Source organism: Brachyistius frenatus, unplaced genomic scaffold (genome assembly GCF_029030835.1).
Source record: "Brachyistius frenatus isolate BFR_SWC_R1_liver_20210118 unplaced genomic scaffold, ASM2903083v1 Contig_408, whole genome shotgun sequence".
NCBI classification, from domain to species: domain Eukaryota; kingdom Metazoa; phylum Chordata; class Actinopteri; family Embiotocidae; genus Brachyistius; species Brachyistius frenatus.
Window position 1 is genome coordinate 176,322 of NW_027211007.1, and position 25,032 is coordinate 201,353.

The 25,032-nt window shown below is 45.8% G+C and overlaps 2 protein-coding genes across 2 annotated transcripts; both read right to left on the minus strand.

Moving 5' to 3' along the window:
* Positions 1–695: 695 nt before the first annotated feature.
* On the minus strand, positions 696–10,370 carry LOC138636815 (inverted formin-2-like). Its single transcript, XM_069725067.1, has 24 exons — positions 10,207–10,370; positions 9,328–9,416; positions 8,210–8,350; positions 7,861–8,122; positions 7,584–7,699; positions 6,863–7,022; positions 6,459–6,492; positions 6,233–6,374; positions 5,959–6,091; positions 5,184–5,780; positions 4,940–5,070; positions 4,789–4,850; positions 4,475–4,577; positions 4,126–4,211; positions 3,828–3,928; positions 3,619–3,689; positions 3,205–3,312; positions 3,012–3,082; positions 2,768–2,888; positions 2,484–2,648; positions 2,029–2,116; positions 1,700–1,822; positions 1,405–1,626; positions 696–1,200 (listed from the first exon to the last, which is right to left on the minus strand). The coding sequence occupies exons 2-24, from the start codon at positions 9,328–9,330 to the stop codon at positions 1,157–1,159; spliced, it is 3,084 nt and encodes a 1,027-aa protein (XP_069581168.1). The 5' UTR covers positions 9,331–9,416; positions 10,207–10,370; the 3' UTR covers positions 696–1,156.
* A 3,580-nt stretch (positions 10,371–13,950) lies between these two features.
* Positions 13,951–23,401, minus strand: LOC138636814 (protein NLRC3-like). Its single transcript, XM_069725066.1, has 12 exons — positions 23,165–23,401; positions 22,541–22,879; positions 22,169–22,271; positions 21,876–22,058; positions 21,517–21,630; positions 20,942–20,996; positions 20,572–20,797; positions 18,508–20,311; positions 18,246–18,419; positions 17,950–18,123; positions 16,985–17,031; positions 13,951–15,364 (listed from the first exon to the last, which is right to left on the minus strand). Exons 3-12 carry the CDS (start codon positions 22,255–22,257, stop codon positions 14,820–14,822), a joined length of 3,411 nt encoding a protein of 1,136 aa, XP_069581167.1. The 5' UTR covers positions 22,258–22,271; positions 22,541–22,879; positions 23,165–23,401; the 3' UTR covers positions 13,951–14,819.
* Between the last annotated feature and the right edge of the window lie 1,631 nt (positions 23,402–25,032).

Sequence of the window (25,032 nt, forward strand, 5' to 3'; positions counted from 1 at the left end):
ATTTGTTTTTATTTACCAACATGTGTTGATGTTCACTTACTGTGTCCTGCAGAGCCTCCGTCCCACATTAATGAAAATACAGGAAGTCAAACTTCAGAGTGTAAATCAGCAGCTGCTCGTTCACGTTCAGCTCGTCTCACGTCGGTGTTTATCTCTGCTCTTATTGTGAAGGCGGGCCGGTTTCCGGTGAGAGTGTCGGTGATTTGACGGATGTTCAGCTGCAGGTTCAACATGACACACGAACACACGAACAGCCTCATCGGCACCAACTAATAATCAATCCCATGATCGATGAACACGGTTCATGTCTTCCGGTGGGGTCACGTGCATCGGCGATCCGGCGCTTCATGACGGGAAAGCTCCGGTTTGGGATGACGTCACCTCGGTATTGGCTGTCAGCAGCTTTATGATGATGATGTCATTCATACGGTTTATAATATTAATTATTGACCCTTGTTCGTTTGGTATCCGATTTGTTTCATTCATTTTTAATTTTTTTTTTAAAGAATCTTTGAACGACACAAACACACCGATCATGTCGGGTCACGTCTCTGCCTGAAGGTTTCACATCAGAACCTGAAAGTTTCACATCAGAACCTGAAAGTTTCACATCAGAACCTGAAGGTTTCCAACATCGGAGATAACCTGATGGTTTGTGGTGAGAAATTTCCCCCCGTGAAGAACGAGAATCCTCAGAGAGCTGCGACAACATTTATTTTTGCAGGTGAACAGACTCAGCAGCAACATCTTCTGTCTGAAAACTCCCCCAACTGTCTGGAAAAACTCTGGAAAATACTTTTAAAAACACAAAACAAGAAAACATTAAAAAACTGTAAGCGTGTTAAAATCAAGGGCGATTAATGAACAGGTTAGAGCCCCGCCCACCTCAGCTGTCCTCTCAGGTGAACTGACCAATCAGATGGACTATCTAAACACAATAAAAAAAATTAAAAAAAAGAAGTTTGCCCCAGTTTTCTTTGTGGTCACTTCACGTTTTGTTTCATCTTTTTGTTTTTTATAGTTTTTTCTACATTCGGTCCGGTTGCCACGGAGACGAGTCTGGATCCACAGAAGAAGTCCGGATGAATGTTCTTCCTCTGATGACGTCACATTAAGGCAGCGGCAGGTTCACGGTGCGTCCGGACCGTCTCTCGCCTCACTGCAAAACACAGCCTCTCTTTGCCGTCGACTGTTTGGCTCCTGCGGGTCAAAGAGACGCTCCGATTGGTCGGTTTGTGGGCAGAAAGCCGACACATCATCAACACCTCAGGAAGTTAGAGGACACCTGCTCCTGGTTGTTTACCTGCTCGTACAGTCTGAACACGTTACAGAGAACAAGGCGGAGCTTTAAAGGCGCGGAGCTGAAACAAACTGGCTCCTCCTCCTGCTCAGGTGTTACCGTACCTGGATCGGATTCAGATCTGGAATCATCATCGTGTCGGGTCGTTCTGGACGAAGGCACCCTCTCAACGCCCGGTCTCGGCTGGACCTGCTGCAGAGTCAGCTCCGAGTCGGTCGGTGGATCTGTGGGGATCTGGACCGTCTCTGAACTCTTCTGTGATTGGCTGGAAGCGGAAGAATCGGGCTCGTCCACAGCCGGTGACCTCCATATGACCCCGGGACGATCTGACAACGACAACAGAGTCAGGCCGAAGCGCTGATGAGAGCCAGAGACTGAAGACACCTCCACTGTCCTCACCGTGGACTAAGCTGGTCCTCTCAGGCGGCGGCCTGGTCTTCTTCAAGTTGTGACCTTTCCTGATCTCAGCCAGCAGGTTGTCGATGATGCAGCCGTCGCCCTGATTGGACACGACCTTCCTGACTGGAGGCGGAGACATCGTCAACATCCAGACGTTTTCAGGACTAAAGACTTACTCTGAGATCAGACTTTAACTTTGAAATGAGACTTTTCATCTGAAATCAGATTTTTACTATCAAATCTGACTTTTATTTCCAGTCACATGCCCCGCCCCCTTGGTCAAGTCCCGCCCCCTGCAGGTTTCAAGGTGGATTCAGGGTTTGACTCACCGATCTTGTTGCTGGCGTCTCCTCTGAGTTTCTTCACCTCCTCCTGCTTCTTCCTCCTCCTCTCCTGCTCTCTGACACTTTCGTTCTCCTGATGACGAAATGATACAAATATTTTTCAGGAATGAAAACACAAAATTAGATTTCCTCCCACAGTCTGAGCTTCATGAGGCCGACCTGCTGTTCGGTTTGTGTCTGAGGAGGCAGAAAGAAACCTGGAAGGAAATCACGTTTCCTGAACGTGTTCCTGTTCACAGTTTCCGTCCCTGATGATCGTCCTTCCCTCCACCAGCTCACGAGATTCATGTATGAACACAGATTTAATGATACGATATTTCTCATATTCAACATATAGGGGCTGCCCCCATTAGCTGCTGACTCTGCTGCCCTGTGATTGGCTGCTGACTCACTGCCCTATGATTGACAGCTGACTCACTGCCCTGTGATTGGCTGCTGACCTTGAGGGCTTGGAGGAACAGTCCTCTGAAGGTCTTGATGGTGCTGAAGAGCTCGTCGAGGGAGAAGCTGCTGCTGTCCTCACACAGGTAGGTGGACAGTTCCATCCTCTGGTCCTCCACCGTCGACAGCAGCCGCTGCAGCCGCTCACACGCCTGCAGGCTCTCCTGACGAGCACCACAGAAGAAGAAGAAACAGGTGAGCACACCTTCAAACGGCAGGTTGTTGCAGCACGCATGAATGAAGCGCCCTGCGGGGGAAGGGGGCGGAGTCTGCCGTGCGTCACCTGCAGGGCAGACAGGTACTGCTCCTTCACGTCCTCAGCGGAAGATGAAACTTTCCTCTCACAGTTTTTCAGCCGTTTGATCAGACTGTTTGCTTCAGACTGAATCGAGTCCACGTTGAACCTGCAGATGAAGTCGGAGACAAACAGTCAGCGTCCTCCAGTTTCACCTTTGAGTTTGTTCTCCTGGAATTCATCTCCTGCAGGTGGAGTTTCCAGACCTGCAGAGAGCCTGTAATCAGATTACCCAGCAGCCTTTTCACAGGTCTCCAGGTCATCGGGCAGGTGCAGTAGGTCGGGTTGGTCCTCCTCCACCTCCTGACGAACACGCGCACACACACGCACACACACACACACACACACACGCACACACACAACTGAGTTACAATCCGTCATGCGGTCCCGGTGCGTCGGGTGTTTTCTGTGTTTTCAGTGCGTACCTGCAGGATGTGGTGCAGCAGCGTGATTCTGGATTTGTTGGCTTTAGTTTCGGTCAGTTTGAGCAGAGTGCTGATCTTAAAACCTTCCGCGTTCCCCGTGTGAGTCCCCTGATACACACACACACACACACACACACACACACACACACACACACACACACACACACACACACACACAAAACAAATCAAATGACGACATCACACCAGATTGTCTTGCATTTTATTTTCCTCAAATAAAAAAAAAAGACCTATTAAGAACCTGAGAAACTGAAACTCCACCAGAACTCTTAATTCATATTCAAGGAACCTGGTGTTAAATTCATCGTCTTTAAATGGCTAATCTGAACTGATATTTGATCGTTCGTCGGGCCAACTATCGATCGTGGAAAGTAAAAAAACCCAGAAGATTCTCACGTAGTTCAGAAAGTTTCCGACGCTCAGGATGAGTTGACAGAAGCTGGGCAGCCGCGTGCTCTCCCTGACACCTGAACACAACACGACACGTCACAGTTTGATTACAGTCTGCTTTCCGTCCATTTGTAGCTCGAGCGCTGCTTCCACTGGGACAGTGTGTGTGTTTGCTTTGTGTGTCTGTTGTGTATTTGTTGTGTATTTATACAGACTGTGGCAGGCTCGGCTCAGCAGCTCAGCTTTGGGCGTCAGAGTGTCCAACACGCTGCTGCTCTCCTCGCACAGCAACATACACTCGATCCTCAGAGAGTAACTGCAACACACACACACACACACACACACACACACACACACACACACACACACACACACACACACACACACACACACACACACACACACACACACACACACACACACACACAGTATGAGTGTGAGTGGGGCAGACAGGTGCGTTTCTTAACCGTTACCAGTGTTTCCTGTGAGCAGCAGGTGGCGCTGTCCTCCCACCTGGGGACGTCCAGCAGCTGCAGGTAAAACTGATCCACCGACGCCAACTTGTCCCGGTCTGCCAGGTGAGACTTCAGGTTATCTACCTGAGGATGGACAGGGGACGCAGGCAAAGGTGGGACAGGTAAATCAAAAGGTGGGACAAGAAGAGTACTGGTAGGAGAGAAGGGTAAGGAAGGAGAAGGACGAGTGTAGGACAGGTAGAGGACATGTGTAGGACATTTATATGACATGTGTAGGACACTTATAGGACATGTGTAGGATATTTATATGACAGGTGTAGGACACTTATAGGACATGTGTAGGACAAGTATAGGACATGTGTGGGACATGTGATCTCCGCCCTGACCTCGTGTTTCTCTGGAAGCAGTTTGATAAGCTGTTTCAGGACCTCCACGTCGAACCTGGATCTGTCTCCTTTCCGGATCAGAGACACAAAGTCCTCATGGGAACTGCAAGTGAGACGGAACAGGTGAGACACATGGAACAGCTGAAGGACAGGTGAGGTAAATACATGTCAAATCGGACCACCACGGGTGAACGACGGGCGAGACAGGAGAAGAACAGATGAGGTTGGAAAAAGACAGATGTAGGACAGGTGAAGGACAGGAGGGACAAGTATTCCTCTGGTGAAGATCTGTTTCTATTGGCTGGAAGCTTCACCATTTGAACTGCTTGAGGAAGATGTTGAGGTTGAGGTTTTTCTTGGCGTCGATGAAGGAGATCTGTGGACACAAGAGACGAGACAGTGACTGGACTGGACTGGACTCAGGTGACACAGGTGAGAGATCTGATGGTTTCCAGTAAAAAAACCCTCTTTGGACTCCGTCTTGGCTTTGGTTCTGGTTTTGGTCTCAGTTGGAGGAAGACTGAAGAGCTGCTCGATGCTGCAGTAATCTGGTTCCACCGAGTCCAAAGACGCCGACGTCCACAACGACTGGGGAGCTGCAGATGGAGAGGGACATAAGTCAACTCTGATCCACGTCCAAATGGAGTCCTGGACTTGACCCGCTGCAGCGCAGGACAGAACACGTGAGTTAAAGCCTCTGTTCGCTGACCTGTCATCGCTCTGGACGAAAGTTTCTGCCAGTTCAGCTTCTTCATCCGGAGGGTGGGACAGGGGGCGGGGCTTGTATAAGGGGCGGGGCTGTAATATGACATGCCCAGACCAGGAACTGCCTGGGCCAGAATGATGTCACCTGGAGGAGGGGGTGGAGGTACCATACCAGGTAAGGGCGGGGGAGGAGGAGGGGGTGGAGGTACCATACCAGGCAAGGGCGGAGGAGGGGGTGGAGGTACCATACCAGGTAAGGGCGGGGGAGGAGGCAGAGGTACCATACCAGGCAAGGGCGGGGGAGGAGGCAGAGGTACCATACCAGGTAAGGGCGGGGGACGGGGTGGAGCTCCCATACCAGCTAAGGGTGGAGGAGGGGGTGGGGGAGGAACACAGAGCACGGCGGAAGGAGGAGCCTGAGGAGGTGTTGCCGAAATCGCAGTTGTCAAAGGACCTTTGGTAAGTGCCTCTGATTGGCCAGGAGGACTGTCTGGTAGGCGAGTCTGTACAGCTCCGTCGACGGTTCGGATCCTGCGATTGGCTAAGAAGGACTTTTGGGGGAGGAGCCTCTCCAGCAAACGGTCGACAGACTCTAATTGGGCTAAAAAACAGACAAAACACACCAGTTCAATCCAGCTTCATTCCACAGACAGTGAGGACACGTTTAACTAGTGAGGACACGTTTTAAAAGGTGAGGACACCACCAGAAACCCCTTAAAAAATGGGACATGATCTGAACAGCGCAAAGGACAGACGTGGCGACCTCGCTCCAGACTTACGGTCCTGGGCCAGCAGGGTGGCTCTCCCCGTCAGCAGCTCCAGAGCCGACCAGACCTCGGCTCTGTCCGGATCCACCAAGAACAAGGCCTGAAGGATGGACAGCAGCTGGACCGAGGACGGACTGCTGGACACCTGGAGACAGGTAAGAACAATTCTGTCATCCAATCATGAGCTCACAGCGGAGGACTACCAGCAGCACCATCGCAACACAAAAACAGGTGGAGGTGAATGTTTGGATGGTGGAGGCGGAGGTGGAGGCGGAGGCGGAGTTACCTTGGTGAAGAGCGAAGTGAAGACCTGCTGGTGACTGCTCATGTCGATGCCGCCGTACAGCCTCTTCATCTCCTCCTCATCCTCCGTCAGGGAGTCCTCGAACACGTCACACTGGATGATCAGGTCCTCGTCCTCCGTTTCCCTGGAGACGGACAGATGTCACAGAACTGACGAGCGCATTGATGACTGATCGTGAAAGCTTGGTATTAAAGGCAGAACTCGGTACCTCAGCCGGGGCAGCAGATCCAGCAGCTGCAGCCCTGAAACACAGTGAGAGGACCTGGTCGCGATACAGATTTTTAATTTTTTTTTAATTTGAATTAGATACTACCGTCTCCGTGGCAACAGAGCAACATCATCAGAAAGCGACCCGTTAACGCCGTAGCAACCAAGAGGAAGTACCGAAGCAGCGAGCCCGACGAACTACCCGCTACCTCTTCGAACACGGAAAACAGACTTCTGAACCCGAAGAGTCTCGGAGGACTGAAGTCTCTCCGGCAGACGACTCGACTCATCGAATTTGTTTTCCAGATAGAAATGTTATCGCAGTGAGCCGGAGGTCTCCAGACGCAAACTTTAAATATATATATATAATGTATAATTAGTGCTGTATTGATCGACCGGTCCTACCGATGAACTCCTGCCGCAGTCGGTCCCTCTTCCTCAGGTCCTCATGTCCCAGGACGAGGACGTTGACCACGCTCATCAGCGCCACCGTGTACGGGACGTTGTCGGTGCCGCGAAGCTCGTTCATGATCACACTGAAGCGATACTGCTGCTTCTTCAGGCTCTGAACACGAACACAGGAAACTCAGCAGAGTCGGTTCTCACCAACAACAACTACGTTTCTGGACTTTAAATCGAGGAAAAGACTCAGACGATGAAACGGGTGGAACTCATTTACGGAGTTTCACACAAGTCCTAAAAGTAGATAAAGAGAACCCAGTTAAACAAATAATGACAAAAAAAATCTTTTGTCATTTGTACTGGGACGTTTGGAGGCGTCTGATGGAAAACATTCGCTGCACACCACCTGAACTGTGGCGCCACGGCAACAGCGTTCTCCAACACGCCCGCTCACAATGTGTTCAAGATTTTGTTCCCCAAAAATGTGATGTTCCTCTGCTGAAGTTTCAGGTCTGTTATCATCCACCATGGTGTTTACCTTCTACCTTACAGACAGATGTATGTATTTAACTTGGACGGTAAAAAAAAGAGTTCAGTTTATGTCGCTGTCCATAATGATAAGAAGGCTGATTAACTCCACTGCACCTAACGGTAGGCAGTAAAGGAGATAAAAGGAGGAAGTGGAGAAGGAAAAAAAAAGAAGCGTACATCCGAGACCTGGTACCTTGTAGCTGTCGAAGGCGTCCAGAGCCAGGTGGTGTCCCCTCGGGTCAAACACAGAGAGAGCCATCAGCAGCTCCAACACCTGCATCTTCACCATGACGTTGGACGTGTCCAGAGCTGAGGGGGACACAAGGCAAGAGGGCGGGGTCAGAGAGGAGGGCGGAGTCAGAGAGGAGGGGAGCCCCGCCCACCCGCAACCCACGTCTTGGCTGCTCCAGGTGCGAGTGTGACGAACGGAAAACATACATCCACTCTGACCCACGCTCGCCTCCACCCACCCTGCGTCAGGGTCCTGACGTAGCCCTCGTTGTCCAGGATGAAGTGCAGCCCCGCGGCCGAGTTCATGACGGCCCGGACGCAGGCGACGCAGGTCAGCTGCAGCAGAGCTTCGGAGATCCGAGGGGAGCCGCGACCCGACAGTCGCTCCAGCGCCTTCATCAGGAGGTCCAGACCCCGCAGCTCCAGGAACTGCACCATCCAGGACTGATCGCTGGCCTCCAACCGCCGCCGCAAACCCGAGTAGTTCACCACGGTGGGAACCTGGAGGGGGAATAACGGGAGGTGTGAGTTGACAGGAGGATCCTTCAGGGCGCGTCCGGTTGTTTAAAGTCGGAGCGTCCTGCGTACCTGCAGCAGTCGGATGCAGAGTTCGGGGTCGGCGCTCTCCAGGTTCGCCTCCAGCGCGGCGTCCGGGTCCGCGGCGGGCGTCGCGGTCAGCCGGCCTTTCAAGGCCTCCCATTTGGTTTTGGCTGCCGTGGCGACCGAAATCTGAAAAAACGACAACGAAGGTTTTCATTGATCTTCAGAAGGCTGAACGACAAGTTTGTCACTTTTTCAGGAGGGAGTTTTTCTCAAATCATGACTGAAATATATCCTCATTTATATTCATAATAAATATTTCTATTTATTTCACCACGTTTCCATCACGTCACGTTTTAAACAGCAGACTGAATTTGAACAGTGAAGTGAACGTTGTTATCGGCAGATGTTCGGTGTCGAGTCATCGCAGTCCTGTGACTCTGGTATCAATGTGTGGTATGTATTGTGTGTTTGTGCGTGGTTTGTGGTGTGTGTGTGTGTGTGTGTGTGTGTGTGTGTGTGTGTGTGTGTGTGTGTGTGTGTGTGTGTGTGTGTGGTTTGTTGTTTTCCACTTGATGAATGAGTCTTTGTGTCGAGTCCAGAGAGCTGAACGGTGACGATTTGTGCTCAGTCAGCAGCCGGGAGGAAGAGGAAACGCACGAGGAAGAGGGAGGAGTCACTTCCTGCTGACAGTGACGAAGATTAATCTGCAAGTTCGTCAGATTAAAGAAAAAAAATAAGAAAAAAAACAAAAATCGCTTTAATCCGACACTTTAACTCGCCGTCAGTGATAGATGCAGGACGGACAAAAAATACAGAAACAGCAGTCTGTACAATAAAACACATTTTGATAAGTTTGAGCCTCATGATGGTTCTTTAAGGTCTGGAAATCCAAACAGATTAGGATGTAAATACTGCACTGTGATGTGATTTTATCAGAGGAAGAGATTACATATGACTCAGTATCAGACCGTGTGTGTGTGTGTGTTATAATAATATTCATCAGAATCACTTCATCGATGTAAAACTATCTCGTAAATTCCGCACAAAATTACAACAACAGATAGAAGGAGAGAAAAAAAAAGACAAATAATCAGTAAATTCAGTACAGATTCAAAATAATCTGTCAAACAAGCAGCAACAAATGAGAAATACAGAGAACTCACCATTTAAAGGGCAGAAATCTGAAGACTTTTGACGAATTTGTTTTTCATGTTGGTTAAAATTTGTCTGTTCTCCCACAGATGTGTGAATCCTGACCAAGAAGAAAATGCAGCAAATTCATTGAAGCTTCCAATAAAGTCCATGTTGACTTCTGAACTGATTGATTGATTGATGTGAGGGGAGCAGATCTGAACTGTTCTGTTAAATAGTATTCAATGTGTGCCTGGAAGCATTGGAAAGTGTGGTTTATCTCCACCACAGGACTGGCACCGAGCCCAGTTCAACCACACCAGACTCCCTTTAAAACTCAGCGAATTTAAAGTCTCTTTGCATTTCAGCAAAATCACGTAGAAAACTGGAGATCTTTAAATACTGTTAAAATATACCGAGTGTTCTGGTGAACTCGGCGCAGTAAAGATTCATCAGAACAACTTTAATTTCTGTAAAACTTTAGTTTTATATCAGCTGTTCCACGGACACTGAGGTCCGCGGCAGGTGGATTCAGGTCGTTAAAAGCAGCCAGAAAAACCTATTTCCTGCTTTAAATCAGAACATGTGACGGACTGAACACACGCCGAGTGACAGTTGAGGTCAGGACAGATTCAGATGGTGTTTCGGTCAAATTAAATTAAACTGTGTTTTACCGACGAAGGAAGAAGTTAGAAAATCCCCGTTTTTCAGACGAAGTTCGGCAGCGAGAGGAACACATCGGGACTGATGTTTCACCATCACTTCAAACTTCACTAGAAACGTTCACCAGTTTACTAACGTGATGTTTGAACGGTTCATCGATTATCTCCGACTGACAGCGTCATCCTTCATGTCGGATGAAGAGCTAACGTGTCGGAGAGCAGCGGGCAGCGGCTCACATGGACCCTCACCGTGGTGGAGGAGGGCGGCAGGACGCTCCGCGGCTCCCCGGTGGAAACTCCCAGGAACCGGGACGAAGTCCGGATGAAGGTTTCACCGTAACGGCGGCACAGAGTCACCGGAAGCAGAGAAATCACCGCCGCGGTCCTCTAACGTCCGCCTGATGCGGGCGGGGTCAGAGGTCACCGCGGGACCGACCGACAACTCTGTGCGCGTGCGTGTGCGCGCGCTCCAGTTCCTGTTCCGTTGTGTGAGTGGAAGAAAGAGGACGTCCCGGGATTTACCGTTTTCTACAACAAACGGAGGACAGAACCGTGAAATAACTCAATATGGAGGAAAAGATGTTTTAATGTCGCGTCTTTTAGCTTCAACAACCGTTTAACCAACGTTTCTGAGAACTGGAGAAACTGTTGAGATCATCACTGGAACAATAGATAGATAGATAGATGGATGGATGGATAGATAGATAGATAGATAGATAGATAGATAGATAGATAGATAGATAGATAGATAGATAGATAGATAGATAGATAGATAGATAGATGGATGGATGGATGGATGGATGGATGGATGGATGGACGGACGGACGGACGGACGGACGGACGGACGGACGGACGGACGGACGGACAGACAGATAGATAGATAGACATCATTAAACCGCATTTCAATTGAACAACTGGAAAACCTTGTAAACCAGTACCACCACGGTTTCCCAGAGAGAGTATGAGGGACAACCTCAAATGTCAGTAGAAGACTGCAAATTCATGCAGCTGGTATCAAGTGCAGCTACAGTGAAAGATAATCACTATTACTTACCTTTACCACTTCGTAATAGAGACGTCATCAGGCCCAACAACTATCATATAGCGGAACAGCGAGCACATTATCTCGTCAGGAAATTCAAGGGAGATGCTCCTTATGCAGAAGGGTACAAGGCTTTCATGAAAGATGTAATGGCCAAAGGCTACGCAGAGAAGGTGCCATCAAAGGACCTTCATCCAAATGATGGCAGGGTGTGGTCCATACCCCACCATGGGGTGTATCACAAGCGTAAGAAGTCTAAGAGATGGCTACAAGGACCAGAATTTTTGCAAAAGGAGGAATCACAGTGGCCAAAGAACCCAGGCATAAAGTTGAAAAGTTCTCTCTCTCCAGATGATCCTGAAGTGAAAAGGGATGTGATTGTGAACACAGTGAAGGTGGAGGAAAAAAGTCCCACTGGTAACCTGATTGAGTACTACTCATATTGGAACAGCCTGAAAAAAGCTGTAGCATGGAAACTGAAGTTGAAAAGCTTGTTCTTGGAGATCACGCAAAGAAAAAAGGTGACAAAGTCTGGATTGCTGCCCATTGATGATAAATCACTGAAGGAACGCGCTATGAACCTAAAAGTGACATTCAGTACAGATCTGACGGTGGAAGATATGGAAAATGCAGAAAGGGCTATACTTGCATTTGAACAACGGCAACACTTTCCACAGGACATTACCCTCCTTGAAAGAGGAGAACATTGCCGAAAAGACAGCCCTATATTAAAGATGGATCCAATCCTTGATCAAGACATCCTGAGAGTGGGGGGAAGGATCAACAGATCAGCTATGCCAGTAAGTGTTAAAAATCCCATAATCTTACCCAAAAGATCCCACATATCAGACGTCATTCAAAGACACATACACACCCAAATTGGTCATTCTGGAAGAAATCATATGCTCTCAAAACGAGGAAAAAAGTACTGGATGTCCTCTGCAAACTCTTCAGCACGAAAGATCATCAGAAACTGTTTTCTGTAGACGAATGCAGTCTAAAGTAGGAGAGCAAAAGATGGCAGATCTCCCACAGGACCGTGTGATGTCAGATTTGCCGCCTTTCACTTCAGTTGGCATGGATTATTTTGGACCTTTTGAAATAAGGCGAGGTCGGACCGATGTGAAACGGTGGGGTGTAATCTTCACTCGCCTTACTAGCCGTGCAATCCATCTTGAGGTGGCTAGTAGCCTGGACACTAACTCCTGCATTAATGCAATATGCAGATTTCTATGTCGTAGAGGTACTGTAAAAAACATCAGATCTGATCAAGGTACAAATTTTATTGGTGCACAAAAGGAGCTTGAACGATCATTAAAGGAACTAAATCATGATAAAATCCAAAGGAATCTACTCCAAGAAGGAATAAAGTGGATATTTAACCCGGCATCAGGTGCTCACCATGGAGGTGCATGGGAAAGACTCATTAAGTCACTCCAAAAAAAATCTGTGCTCTGTGGTAAGAGAACAAGTTCTGGATGATGAGGCCTTGCAAACAGCCTTATGTGAGGTGGAAGCAATAATGAATGATAGACCCATCACAACAATAACAAATGACTTGAATGATGTGGAACCACTGACACCGAATCATCTGCTTCTACTCAAAACTAACCCTGTCATGCCTTCTGGACTATTCAAGAAGGAGGACCTGTACTCTAGAAGAAGATGGAGGCAGGTACAATATCTGGCTGATCTTTTCTGGAGAAGATGGGTCTGAGAATACCTTCCAATCATGCAACAGTGAAATAAGTGGAACAGAGTTGAAAGGAACTTTCTACCCGGAGACCTTGTTGTTATTGCAGATGATTCAGCTCCCAGGAACTCCTGGGTTCTAGGACGGATTCTAAAGACCCTGCCTGGAAGTAAAGGACGAGTCCGCAGTGTCCTAGTTAAAACTAAAACAAGTGTTGTACAGAGACCTGTCAACAAACTCTGTCTGCTCCTGGAAACAGAAGAGTAGCAGGACAGATACTTGTAACAGGAGCCTGATACGTGAACTATAAGATGAACTTCATCTGTGGACACTTTATGTTGAAAAGGAATGAAATACACAATTGCGTTTTGTTTACTGGTGTTTCTCTTTGGCTCCAGTTAAATTGAGGAATTGAAAAACAGAAGATGGAGATTCAACCACCTCTGAGGTCATGTGAGTTTTGTGTCACGTCAGTTCCAGATCTTAAAATCATGATGATCTTAAAGCTCCTTTAGTTTCACCATGAATTGGTGAACTCCAGTTGAAGCCAGCTATCATTTGTCCTGAGCTCATGTTGGCCGCCCTGATGTCAGACAGTCACTGCTCTGCTGCTGATGGCTTGTTATCCAGTAAGCTGCTTACTTTACTAGACTAGTTTTAATACACTTATTTACTAAAAGGAGCTTTCTAGATAACATCAGCACACTCAAAACTGTTTGAATGACAGAAAACGTATTTCTACGACAGTTTATTACTCACGTAAAACTAGATTATTATTTTCTTAGAGATGAATTTCCTCTTTCTGGAACTCAAAGCATTCATGGAGTGAAAGAGTCATTTATTTAACGTGTATTTCTCTGTCGTAGATTGAATTTAGCATCATGTGTGTTTGATCATAAACTTGAAGGTGTTTTGAAGTTTCTATTATCAGAGTATCATATTATGAGCTGCATAGTTTGGTGTTTCTTCTGAAAGAATTTCCTTTCCTTTCCCAGTCAGCCAGCAGGGATGTGAGGCTTCAGAGAGACTCAACAGTACTGTGGATGTTCCAGGCAGGTATGTTGAGGATCGGTGGTGTCCACCGTGTCTCCATCTGTCCTCACATCTCATCACTGTCCTGCACAGACACACGGCGTCTTTTACAAGTCAGTTGGAAAACATGAGTACGTGTAAAACAATAGTGTAAAGATGGTAATACTGGGGATCAGTCATGTTTTTTAAATAGTGGTTAAAATATAAAAAATCAACTACTAAAAAGTAGACTTTTTACTTTTATTGATAACAAACCAACAGAAGCTCTTATAAACTTCTAATTTCACACATTTGGAGCTGATAAATTGTCAATAATTCTAAAAGCTGCATTTGTTTGATACAGACTTTAGTTTTCATTCATGAACAACTTCTTTCAGCTGGAAACAAACTGTAGATTCAGCAGAAACAGGTTAAGTTCAACAATTATTGTCAGCTGATAGAAATGTGAATTATTTACAATAATTGAACCTTTCAGTGATATTACAGATGGTTGGACATAGTTGGTTCAAACAACATCTTAAACACAACCTCTACAGCAAACACACATTAAATGAGCCTTTCTTCAAATATCTAAGTACGGTCACGTTTCATTTCATCAACTGAAAGACAGAAAACATTTCAACAGGATTTATGAGGTGTAAAAGTTTGTCCCCCTCGAGTTCGGAGACATTTTCAGGCCATCTTGCAGCAGGTTTCAGATCTCCCCACAGATGTTCAGTGATGTTCAGGTCAGGGGCCCCTGAGGGCCACTCCAACAGCCTGAGCTGGTGTTTCTTCAAGCAGTTCATGGTGGATTGTGAGGTTTTGCTCTGATCGTTGTCCTGTTGTAGAATCCAGCCTCTTTTCACTGTCCTGACTGACTGCAGGACGTCTGCATCCAGAATCTGCTGATGTTTATCAGCCAAAGAGCTCAGTTTGACCTTCATCTGTCCACATGGAAGTGAAGGTCAAAGTTCAGAGGTGAGGACATCATTTCACTACTTCTGACACAAAACATATTGTGACATCACAATCAGTGATTCAACGGTGAACCAAAGAGAAACTTCATCCACCATCAACATTTAAAGCTGCTGTCACTTCCACAGACTCTTCCTCCTACAGAGAACACAGAGACACTGAGGAACCAAATGACCAGAACCCAAATCCAGGATACAGAGGTTCAGTGAATGTGGTGTTGAAGGTGTGGAGGTGGATCAGAGTGTCAGAGGAGATTCTGTAGAAGGACAGAGTGCCAGCAGGACAGTCCACATACACTGCTACTCTGTTGGAGGAGGAGGAGGAGGAGGAGGAGGAGGAGAAAGATGTTACTCTTTTATTGTGACAGACAGAGTAATGACCATCATCATAGCAGAACAGACTCCAGGACTGATCGTTCCCTCCAAACCAGCAGTCATCACTGTTTCCTCTCCTTCTGTTTCCTCTGTAACTCACTGCTATAAAAACATCTCCTCTCCTCTCGACCTCCCAGTAACAACGACCAGTCAGACCAGTTCTACACAGCAGCTGAGAACACCTGTTAAATCTGTCTGGATGATCAGGATATGATTGATATTCATCCACCTTCGTCACCTTCCTGTTGTTGTCAGACAGTTTGAGTTTTCTGTTTACTGAGTTTGTGTCCAGTTCAAGTTCACAGAAATCTGATGGAGAGAAAAAGACACGACACAGCTGCAGTTTATCATCTGACACATCTGATGGCTTTTTTCTTTCTTTACTTCCTGACTTGTTGTTCGTTCATAGAAAGTTTAATGATGATACTTTTTGTCAGGCTTTGACTTTTGGGGGACGACATCCAGCTGGATCACTTGAACGAAGGCAAAGTAGAATCTTTAAATACGCTTCTCTGATCAAGTTTCTTATTGCATCTGCTGTTTTAGGATATCTTGACTGATAAAGCTTGGATGGTTTTTGGTAGCTGGAATTGTTTTTCTCTTTACCCACTTTCACTTCCTACCTCACTGTCTTTTGAGTTTCATGCTGTGACAGTTTCTCATCCGGTCCAATTACACATTGTTGTCCTCTACTGTCCTCCAGGTTCTTTGGAAGATTTCTTGGATGAATTAGACGTCCTCCTTTCAAACTTCCCAGAAAATGGTCCTCCACTTGTCCTTCTGGGTGACTTTAACATCCAGACAGAAATCATCTGACCTTTTCCTTTTCCTGTCTTCCTTTGCTGTCTCCCTCAGTCCTTCCCCTCCTCCTCACAAAGGTTGGAACCACCTGGACTATATTTCACCAGAAACTGCTCCACATCTAACCTCACTGTAACTCCACTTCATGTCTCCGACCACTTCTTTATCTCTGACTCTCTCAAACTGACAACCTGACCACATCAACAGACTCTGGACCTGTCAGTCACAACATTCACTCCCTCCTCTCTCCCCCCTCTCTCTATCCTCTCTCCCTCCTCTCTACCTCCCCCTCCTCTCTCCCTCCTCTCTACCTCCTCTTTCCCTGCTCCTCCTCTCCTCCTCCTCTCCCCCTCCTCTCTCCCTCCTCTGTTTTATCTGCCCTCCCTTCAAATGACTCTTTCTCCCTCATGCATCCTAACTCAGCCACAGACACTCTCCTTTCTCCTCTGTCTTCCTCTCTTGATTGTCTCTGTCCTCCTCCATGTCCTCCAGTCCTCCCCAGCTCCGTGGTTGTCTGCTGATGACACCCAACTAATCCTCTCTTTTCCTGATCTGAAACACAGGTAGCAGCATGTGGATCTCCACACTGTCTGAAAACATCTCTCAGACTGGATGTCCTCCACCACCTGGGAAACTGAACTCCTCCCTCCCTCGACCTGACTACTACCTTCAACAACTCTGTGTTAAGGAGACAGTCGACAGTCAACTCTCTCTTACTGACATGCTAACGTTCCTGTAGATACATGCTGCACAACATCAGGTGACACTCTTCTCACAGTCAACTCTCGTCCAGGTTCTGGTCATCTCACGCCTAGACTACTGTAACTCTGTAAACGACTGTTTGCTGTCCTGGTTCCTAAATGGTGGAATGAGCTCCCCAACGACATCAGGACAGCAGAAACTCTGTACATCTGTACAAACTAAAAACACACCTCTTCAGACTTTACCTTGAATAGGAGAACTTTAGTAGATTAAAATGGAACTTACTTTTAGCACTTTGTAGTTTGGCTTTCTTGAAGAAATTGTATTTTCTTGATTCTTGTTGTTCTGGGTTTTGTACCCTCATGGTTGAAAAGCGTCAGCTAAATAAAAATGTAATGTAATGTAATGTGTATCAGTCAAACTTACACTTCCTCAGACCAGGTTTTAACCACTGCTCTCCACCATGGTCCACCCTGGAGGAAGAAACAGTCACAATGATTTTCTATCCAACAGGAGTCCTAACTGCTGTTCAACATGAAGCAGAGTTCCTCAGTTTGTCAGTGAGACACAGAAACAGGCTGAAACTCATCAGTGTCAACTGTCTCTCTGATGGTTTCACTGCTGTCTGTGAGGAAAACACCTGAAGAAGAAGAAGTGATGTAGAAATAATCAGAGAGCTCAGTCTCCACTGATCTGCTCTGTTTTTATTGATGTCCTCCCACATGTGAAATATTGGTCTCTGCATGTTGTCCCTTAAGATGAACAGTTTGACCAACATTCACATGAACAGCTGAACTGTTTTCAGACTGTTCACAGATCAGTCCAACCACCACATTCAGTTGGTTTGTGTAATTTAGATGTTCAGAATCGAGGGTGTAATGATGGAGGGAGTCAGCTGTAGAGACTGAAGCTCTGGGAGGAAAAGTTGTAACTCTGGACTGAAAAATAAAACTGACTTGATTTTAGAACTTCATATAAAAACGACTGTATTTCAGAGTGAAGACTGAGGCCGAACTTTGAGTCCTGAACTTCTCAAATTTGTGTGAACAGAAGTTCATCTCATTATGTTTATTAGTTGTTGAGATGAATCAGTTTGGACCAAAGTGGTGATCGACTGATGAACACTGTCGTCCCTACAGCCAGGCTGATAACATGGTTCAAGATGAGAAGGATTTGACACCAACTTCACAATGTTTCTAATGAACAGCTGTTTCCATTTGATAAAAGACTTCTGAGGATCCACATGTTTCCTAACTCAGACCTCCTCACTCCTCTGAACAGAAACAAGAGAAACAAGTCATCCTTCATGATGATGGACCTGAGCAACAACACATGAAGTCAAATCAATGAGACAAACCTGCACTGTGTGAGCTCTGGTTGTCTGTCCATACCTGAGAGTGTCCAGTCTCCAGTGAGGATCCTCCAGACCAGCAGACAGCAGCTTCACTCCTGAGTCTCCTGGATGATTGTAGCTCAGGTCCAGCTCTCTCAGATGGGAGGGGTTGGAGCTCAGAGCTGAGGCCAGAGAAGCACAGCCTTCCTCTGAGATCAGACAACCTGACAGACTGGAGTCAGAAAAATATCATCAACTCCAGAAACAAGAAGGAAAATCTTACAGATGTTGAACATCTGCACCAACATGAACTAAATGATAATTTAACTGATCAACAACCAGATATTTCCTGACCTGAGAGTCTCCAGTTTACAGTGAGGACTCTCCAGACCAGCAGACAGCAGCTTCACTCCTGAATCCTTCAGCTCGTTGTTACTCAGGTCCAGATCTCTCAGACTGGAGGACTGGGAGCTGAGAACTGAGGACAGAGCTTCACAGCTTCTCTCTGACAGGTTACATCCAGTCAGCCTAGAGAAGAATTAACAATGAACACAAACTGTTTTATTTGTTATTTACCAAATGAAACATGTTTGAAATGGTTGATAAATCCTCGTACAGAGCTTTGTTGGAGGCTTTGACCACTGGCAGCAGCCTCAGAAGAGCCTCCTCTGAAGCAGAGTATTTCTTCAGGTCAAACACATCCAGATGTTCTTCTGATGACAGTAAGATGAAGACCAGAGCTGACCACTGAGCAGGAGACAGTTTATCTCTGAAGAGACGTCCCGATCTCAAGGACTGTTGGATTTCCTCCACTAGAGAACGATCATTCAGTTCATTCAGACAGTGGAACAGATTGATGCTTCTCTCTGCAGACAGATTCTCACTGATCTTCTTCTTGATGTACTGGACTGTTTCCTGATTGGTCTGTGAGCTACTTCCTGTCTGTGTCAGCAGGCCTCGTAGGAGAGTCTGATTTGTCTGCAGTGAAAGACCCAGAAGGAAGCGGAGGAACAAGTCCAGGTGTCCATTTGGACTCTTTAAGGACTCGTCCACCGCCCTCTGGTGGAAATCGATTAGTTTTGTTTTATGTCTGAAGACTTTCGGCAAAGATGATGTTGTTTGTTGTTCCTTCAGCAGGTTGACAGCAGAGTTGATGAAGGTCAGATGGACGTGAAGAGCAGCCAGAAACTCCTGAACGCTCAGATGGACGAAGCAGAACACCTTGTCCTGGTACAGCCCGCTCTCCTCTTTAAAGATCTGGGTGAACACTCCTGAGTACACTGAGGCTGCTCTGATATCGATGCCACACTCTGTCAGGTCGGATTCATAGAAGATCAGGTTTCCTTTCTGCAGCTGATCAAAAGCCAGTTTTCCCAGAGACTCCATCATCTTCCTGCTCTTTTCATTCCAGTGTGGATCTGTCTCAGCTCCTCCATCATACTTGACCTGCTTCACTTTGGCCTGAACCACCAGGAAGTGGATGAACATCTCCGTCAGGGTCTTGGGCAGCTCTCCTCCGTCTCTGCTTTTCAACACGTCCTCCAGAACTGTAGCAGTGATCCAGCAGAAGACCGGGATGTGGCACATGATGTGGAGGCTTCTGGATGTCTTGATGTGGGAGATGATGCTGCTGGCCTGCTCCTCATCTCTGAACCTCCTCCTGAAGTACTCCTCCTTCTGCGGGTCAGTGAACCCTCTGACCTCTGTCACCATGCCGACACACTCGGCAGGGATCTGATTGGCCGCTGCAGGTCGTGTGGTTATCCAGAGGCGAGCGGAGGGAAGCAGTTTCCCCCTGATGAGGTTGGTCAGCAGCACATCCACTGAGGTGGACTCTGTAACATCAGTCAGGATCTCATTGTTGTGGAAGTCCAGAGGAAGTCGACACTCATCCAGACCGTCAAAGATGAACACAACCTGGAAGTGTTCAAAGCTGCAGATTCCTGCTGCTTTGGTTTCAGTGAAGAAGAGATGAACCAGTTCCACCAAACTGAACTTTCTCTCTTTCAGCACATTCAGCTCTCTGAAAGTGAACGGAAACATGAACTGGATGTTCTGGTTGGTTTTGTCTTCAGCCCAGTCCAGAGTGAACTTCTGTGTTAACACTGTCTTCCCGATGCCAGCCACTCCCTTTGTCAGCACTGTTCTGATTGGTTCATGTCTTCCAGGTGAGCCTTTAAAGATGTCTTCTTGTCTGATGGTTGTTTCTGGTCTGTCTGGTTTCCTGGATGTTGTTTCAATCTGTCTGACCTCATGTTGATCATTGACCTCTGCAGTCCCTCCCTCTGTGATGTACAGCTCTGTGTACATCTCATTCAGAAGGGTTCGGTTTCCTGCTTTAGAAATCCCCTCAAACACACTCTGGAACTTCTTCCTCAGGTTAGATTGAAGATGTTGTCGACACTCTGCAACAACAGTTCCTAAACAAACAAACAAACAAACAACAAGTGAATGTCTCAGTAAACCTGAAGATAAACTTTTTAACATTTTAAATATTTTGTCTCCATGAAATCAATTCTTCACATCAGTTGTGGACAAACAGTTTCTGACTGTTTTCAGTCCAGAAGAATTCACAGATGTGATGAAGATGTTTGCATCATATTAACAGCAGAGTTTGGAAATCTAAGTTTCTCCCATGTTTCCTCTTTCCATCATGTTCCAGCTGTTAAAATCCTCTTACTGCTCTGCAGACGGTCAGCCAGCTCCTCCTGCTTCAGTCTCCTCAGGAAGTGTAGTGTGATCTTCAGAAATGACTCTCTGCTCCTCCTCTGCTCTTCATCCTCACCCTCCAACACCTCCTCATCCTCACTCTGACTCTCTAAGCATTCTGGGTAATCTGGACTCAGAATTTTCTGCATCTTCTTCAGCTCGTTCTTCACAAAACTGATCATGTTCTCCTCCAGCAGCTGAAACAGAGAAATATATCAACTTTAATACACAGAACGTATCAGATCATTTTAAATATGGACTGAAATCCTGCTGGTCTACAGAGTGCAGCAGGGAGAATGTGAGTTTTGGTAATTCACTATTTAGTTTGTGTGTTTACACACCAGAAATATGGAGTCCAGGTTTGTTTCAGGAACGTCTGAGTCCTGCTGATCAACTCTGTAAAGTCAACATCAAAACAGAAGATGTTTGGTCAGAATTAATCCAGAAACATAAAGTAAAGAGACTTCATGTTTTTAGTTACCAAGACAACCAACACCTGACAGAAGCTGAACAGGAAGACAAAACATCCATTTTAAATCACTAATCCAGTCAGACGCCAGTATTTCTCATTCTTACCTTTGATCTTCAGACTTTTATCAACCTTTGGATTCAGTGGGTTTAAACCCTGCAGGTGATGTGCAGGAGATTCTCTGTTGCTGCTTTATGATTCAAAAAAACTCACTCAAAGCTCGGCCTGTCAATAATGGTGATGTCTGGAGTTTAGTTATTGGAACGTCATCGACTCGGATCAGTCCTGAGATGCAAAAGGCTTTGAACATTCGTGGCTGTATTGGCTGACAACTCTCTTCAATGTCGCATGGAGGTTGGGTTCAGCACCACTGGACAGCAGACTGAGTTCAGACATTATGACATCAGGAGGGTTTGATACTAAATGACAAACATTTCACGTTATTACCTTTGTTCAACAGACTGGTGTCCATCTTTGAAGTGAATAAGTCCTCCCATAGACCGGTCACTCTTCATGGACACACAGCTGGGTTCAGGAGAATCTGGTTCCTGCTGAAGGATCCTGATGGAAACAGAGATGTGTAGCTTTCAGTTTGAACCCTGCAGATTGTGTGTTTTGTTGGACGCTAACAGAAACATGAATACATCCAGTGTGTTTCCATGAACCTGCAGTTCCAACAAACTGGCATTGCTGAACTAAAGAGACTAAAGAATCTGAGTCTGACGTCCTTTGATCCTCTGAGCTGATATGATGGTGATGACATCAGGAGGGTTTGGAACCAAATAACAAATATTTCACATTATTACCTTTGTTCAACAGACTGGTGTCCATCTTTGAAGTGAATAAGTCCTCCCATAGACCGGTCACTCTTCATGGACACACAGCTGGGAACAGGTCCAGGTCCAGGTCCAGGTCCAGGTCCAGGTCCATGTCCAGGTCCAGGTCCAGGTCCAGGTCCAGGTCCAGCAGGTCTGAGCTGCTGCTTTGTTCTTCAACAGAACACACAGAGCTCTGAGTGAGAATAATGATGGTGCAGTGATGTGAGTGCTGAGCTGTGACGTGGAGAAGAGTCGTGGACAGTTAGAGACGGTCGTCTCACCTCTGAGCTTCGGTCCGGCTCTCATGTTCCTCACACAGAGTGGTTTTAGAGGGACGGACTCCGTCCTCTCTGTCCTCCCACTGGTCCATAGCAGAGCCCACAGCTTCACACAAACACAACAACCTGCTCAGTACGTACAACAACATTCACACTACAACAGTGTCACTCTGGATTCCACCACCAGAGGGCGCCAAAGTAAATACAGTTCAGATCCTGTTCAGATTTCCACTGAGGATGGATGTTAGGAAACAACATGAACTCTCTTCATTTCTGTCCAGGTGTGTTTTTCTGATCTACCTGCTAAAAGTTATATTTCACTTGTTTAAAGGAGGTGATGTGATGAATTCAGGCAGAAGTGAATGAAATCCTCACCAGGTGAATTCAGATCCCGTCACAGAGTCGTTCTACCTTCACCTGCAGAGGAAACACAGAGAGAGAAGCTGCTGCTGATTCTGCTTCATCATCAGTCTGACGTCTTCGTCATCCTCTCAGAACCTCACTGTCAAAGTCTGGAAACTTCAAGATGACAGAAAACCAGAGTTCAACTCTGATCACAAGAAAATAAAATATCTCAGAGTCCAAAGATAAATGTGAATATTTCTATCTGCTACATGAAAGAAGGAAAGAACAGAGAGTCTGTAAAAGTATTAAACCTAAACAGGCTGTAACTTTTCTATAAAAGTTCATATTTTCTTTGACTTGTAAAATCTGCTCCATTTGGAGGAGCTGAGGCTGTTTTTCAGCGACGCCTCCATCTGTGTTGAAGCTCAACAAAGAGCTGAGAGAGTCTGAACAGATTCATGAAAACATTCAACACAGCTGTAGTTTCTAAGAGTCTCTGATGTTGAAATATGACCTCAGTGAAAAACATCTTTTTAAACTGTTTCTGTAGTCGTGTTGTATTTGATGTCTTTGCTGTTTAATCATTGATGGATGATAACGATGTCTTCACAGAAGGTTTTATCATTTTATAGCTGCAATAAAAGAACTTTGAACCTGGTTGTTTTTTTATGAATCCCACATCATCTACAGCAAAACATTCATCAGTGAGACAGTGAGAATGTAAAACATGTTTCTGAACACATGATGCAGACATGATGTGAAAAACATGCTCCGTTATTCCAGAAAGAGAATTGAACGTGTTTCTGTTTCCTCCTCACTGTGAACATTTTCAAAGATCTCTGACTGACTGTCACATATTTGATGACTTTATTACCTGTTAATAACCAACCAGTCCAGCTGTGAACAAAATCAATCTGCTGGAGGAACCGGACAGTGAACGCTCCTCTCAACAAAGAAACAACTGCAAAGCAGCGCGACCTGCTGCAAGTGTATCAAATCCAGATTCATCGGCCACATTCAAAGTCTCTGCTTGTCTGCTTCAGTGACGTCTGTAAAGACTTGTGATTGTTTATTTTGTTGTTTTGTTTCTTTGGTTACTGTGTACATTGTGTACTTTGAAAAGGAGTCTGTGTATTTTTTATCACAGCCGTATGGGCGGTTTTGATTGACGGTTTTAACGATCATAATCCAACCAACGATCCCCAAAACTCTCCCTGACATCTGAAACATTGATCAACCATTTATCAATAACTGATCGGGTCTTTATGAAGGTAGAATGTAAATTAGATTTGTAGTTTGAAATCTGGTCCGGGGACTGATGATGAGGGGACACTTGGACCCGGTCCAAGATGACCCGGTCCAACATGATCCGGTCCATGCGTCGAAGGATCCGACTGTAAACAGTATTTCAGGCTTAACTGAACCAGATTTCTACTTGTTTATGATAAACAGATTAACTGACCTGTCAATCATCTGGTACAATATTTTTTTTTTACTTTTAACATTCAACACTTGAATGAACTAATCAGCATATTTTGATCTATTTATTTATCTTGGTGTCGTTGTACCGAAACACTTTAACACCCGGTCGCTCTACGGGATCGACAGCAGAAACCTGAATCTGTGACCTGTGATCACTTTCAGGGTGTTGATGTACTGAACTGAATTTTATTGTACATTTATTATTTCAGTTCATTTAAATACATATCAAAGCAGAGACACGTCAGAGGCAAAGATAAAGTAAAGTCTTCAAATGAAACGCAGACTTTAGTTGACAGTCAAGCACTTAATATTTACATTAACAGCACAGGTGTTCCTGTTTTTCTGGTCACTCAGTGTTCCTGACCAACAGGCTGAATTTGATTTTTTATTTTTTATTTACAGCTGTGTGCTGCTCTCAGATCAGTTTAACAGACACAAAGAAGATTGAAGCAGTTTGTTACCTTCTGATGGAGGAAATAATCCGCAAGAAGCCAACGAGTGAAGAAGTTAATCAGCAGCTTCGAGCTGGAAACCGAGCAGAGAAAGAAGAATCGTGGCAGAACACAGCAGGACGAGTTCAGACGTCTCTCAGCTCTTCTTCCAGGAAATCTGATCATTCCAACCTTTGCAATAAAGATTAAACATTAACAGAGATCATAACTCCTTATCAGCTGCATCATAAAGATCTGGTGGTTTAATATGACATTTATGTCACAACAAGGATATACAAAGTTTAGTTGAAAACTCAAGCACTAAAGCACTAAAGAAGGTGATTAATTCATATTGTTTTTGACCTTCCTTCATTCATTCCAGACAAGTGCTAAACAAAATTAAAGACACAAAGAATATTGGATCTGAATCCTTTTTAGTGACCATGGATGTAGAATCACTATATACTAACATTGATCATGAGGAGGAACTCGAGGCTTTGTCCCATTTCTTGAAAAAGAGACAAGCAGAACAAACGCCCCCTGCTGCCTTCATCTTTTAACTTGCAGAATGGAATTTAAATAATAATGTGAAAATAATCAGCAATGGCA

What these genes read in the sequence shown, in the direction of transcription:
- LOC138636815 (XM_069725067.1), bottom strand. An exon ending in CAGCTGCTGGACGTCCCCAG is followed by an intron (nt 3,929 to 4,125) that starts GTGGGAGGACAG and finishes TGTGTGTTGCAG; the next exon opens with TTACTCTCTGAGGATCGAGT. An exon ending in CAGATCTGAATCCGATCCAG is followed by an intron (nt 1,201 to 1,404) that starts GTACGGTAACAC and finishes TTTGACCCGCAG; the next exon opens with GAGCCAAACAGTCGACGGCA.
- LOC138636814 (XM_069725066.1), bottom strand. Translation starts at nt 22,257, where the DNA reads ATGGACCAGTGGGAGGACAGAGAGGACGGAGTCCGTCCCTCTAAAACC. An exon ending in CACCAGTCTGTTGAACAAAG is followed by an intron (nt 21,631 to 21,875) that starts GTAATAATGTGA and finishes TGTTTCCATCAG; the next exon opens with GATCCTTCAGCAGGAACCAG. An exon ending in GGCTGACCGTCTGCAGAGCA is followed by an intron (nt 20,312 to 20,571) that starts GTAAGAGGATTT and finishes TTGTTTGTTTAG; the next exon opens with GAACTGTTGTTGCAGAGTGT.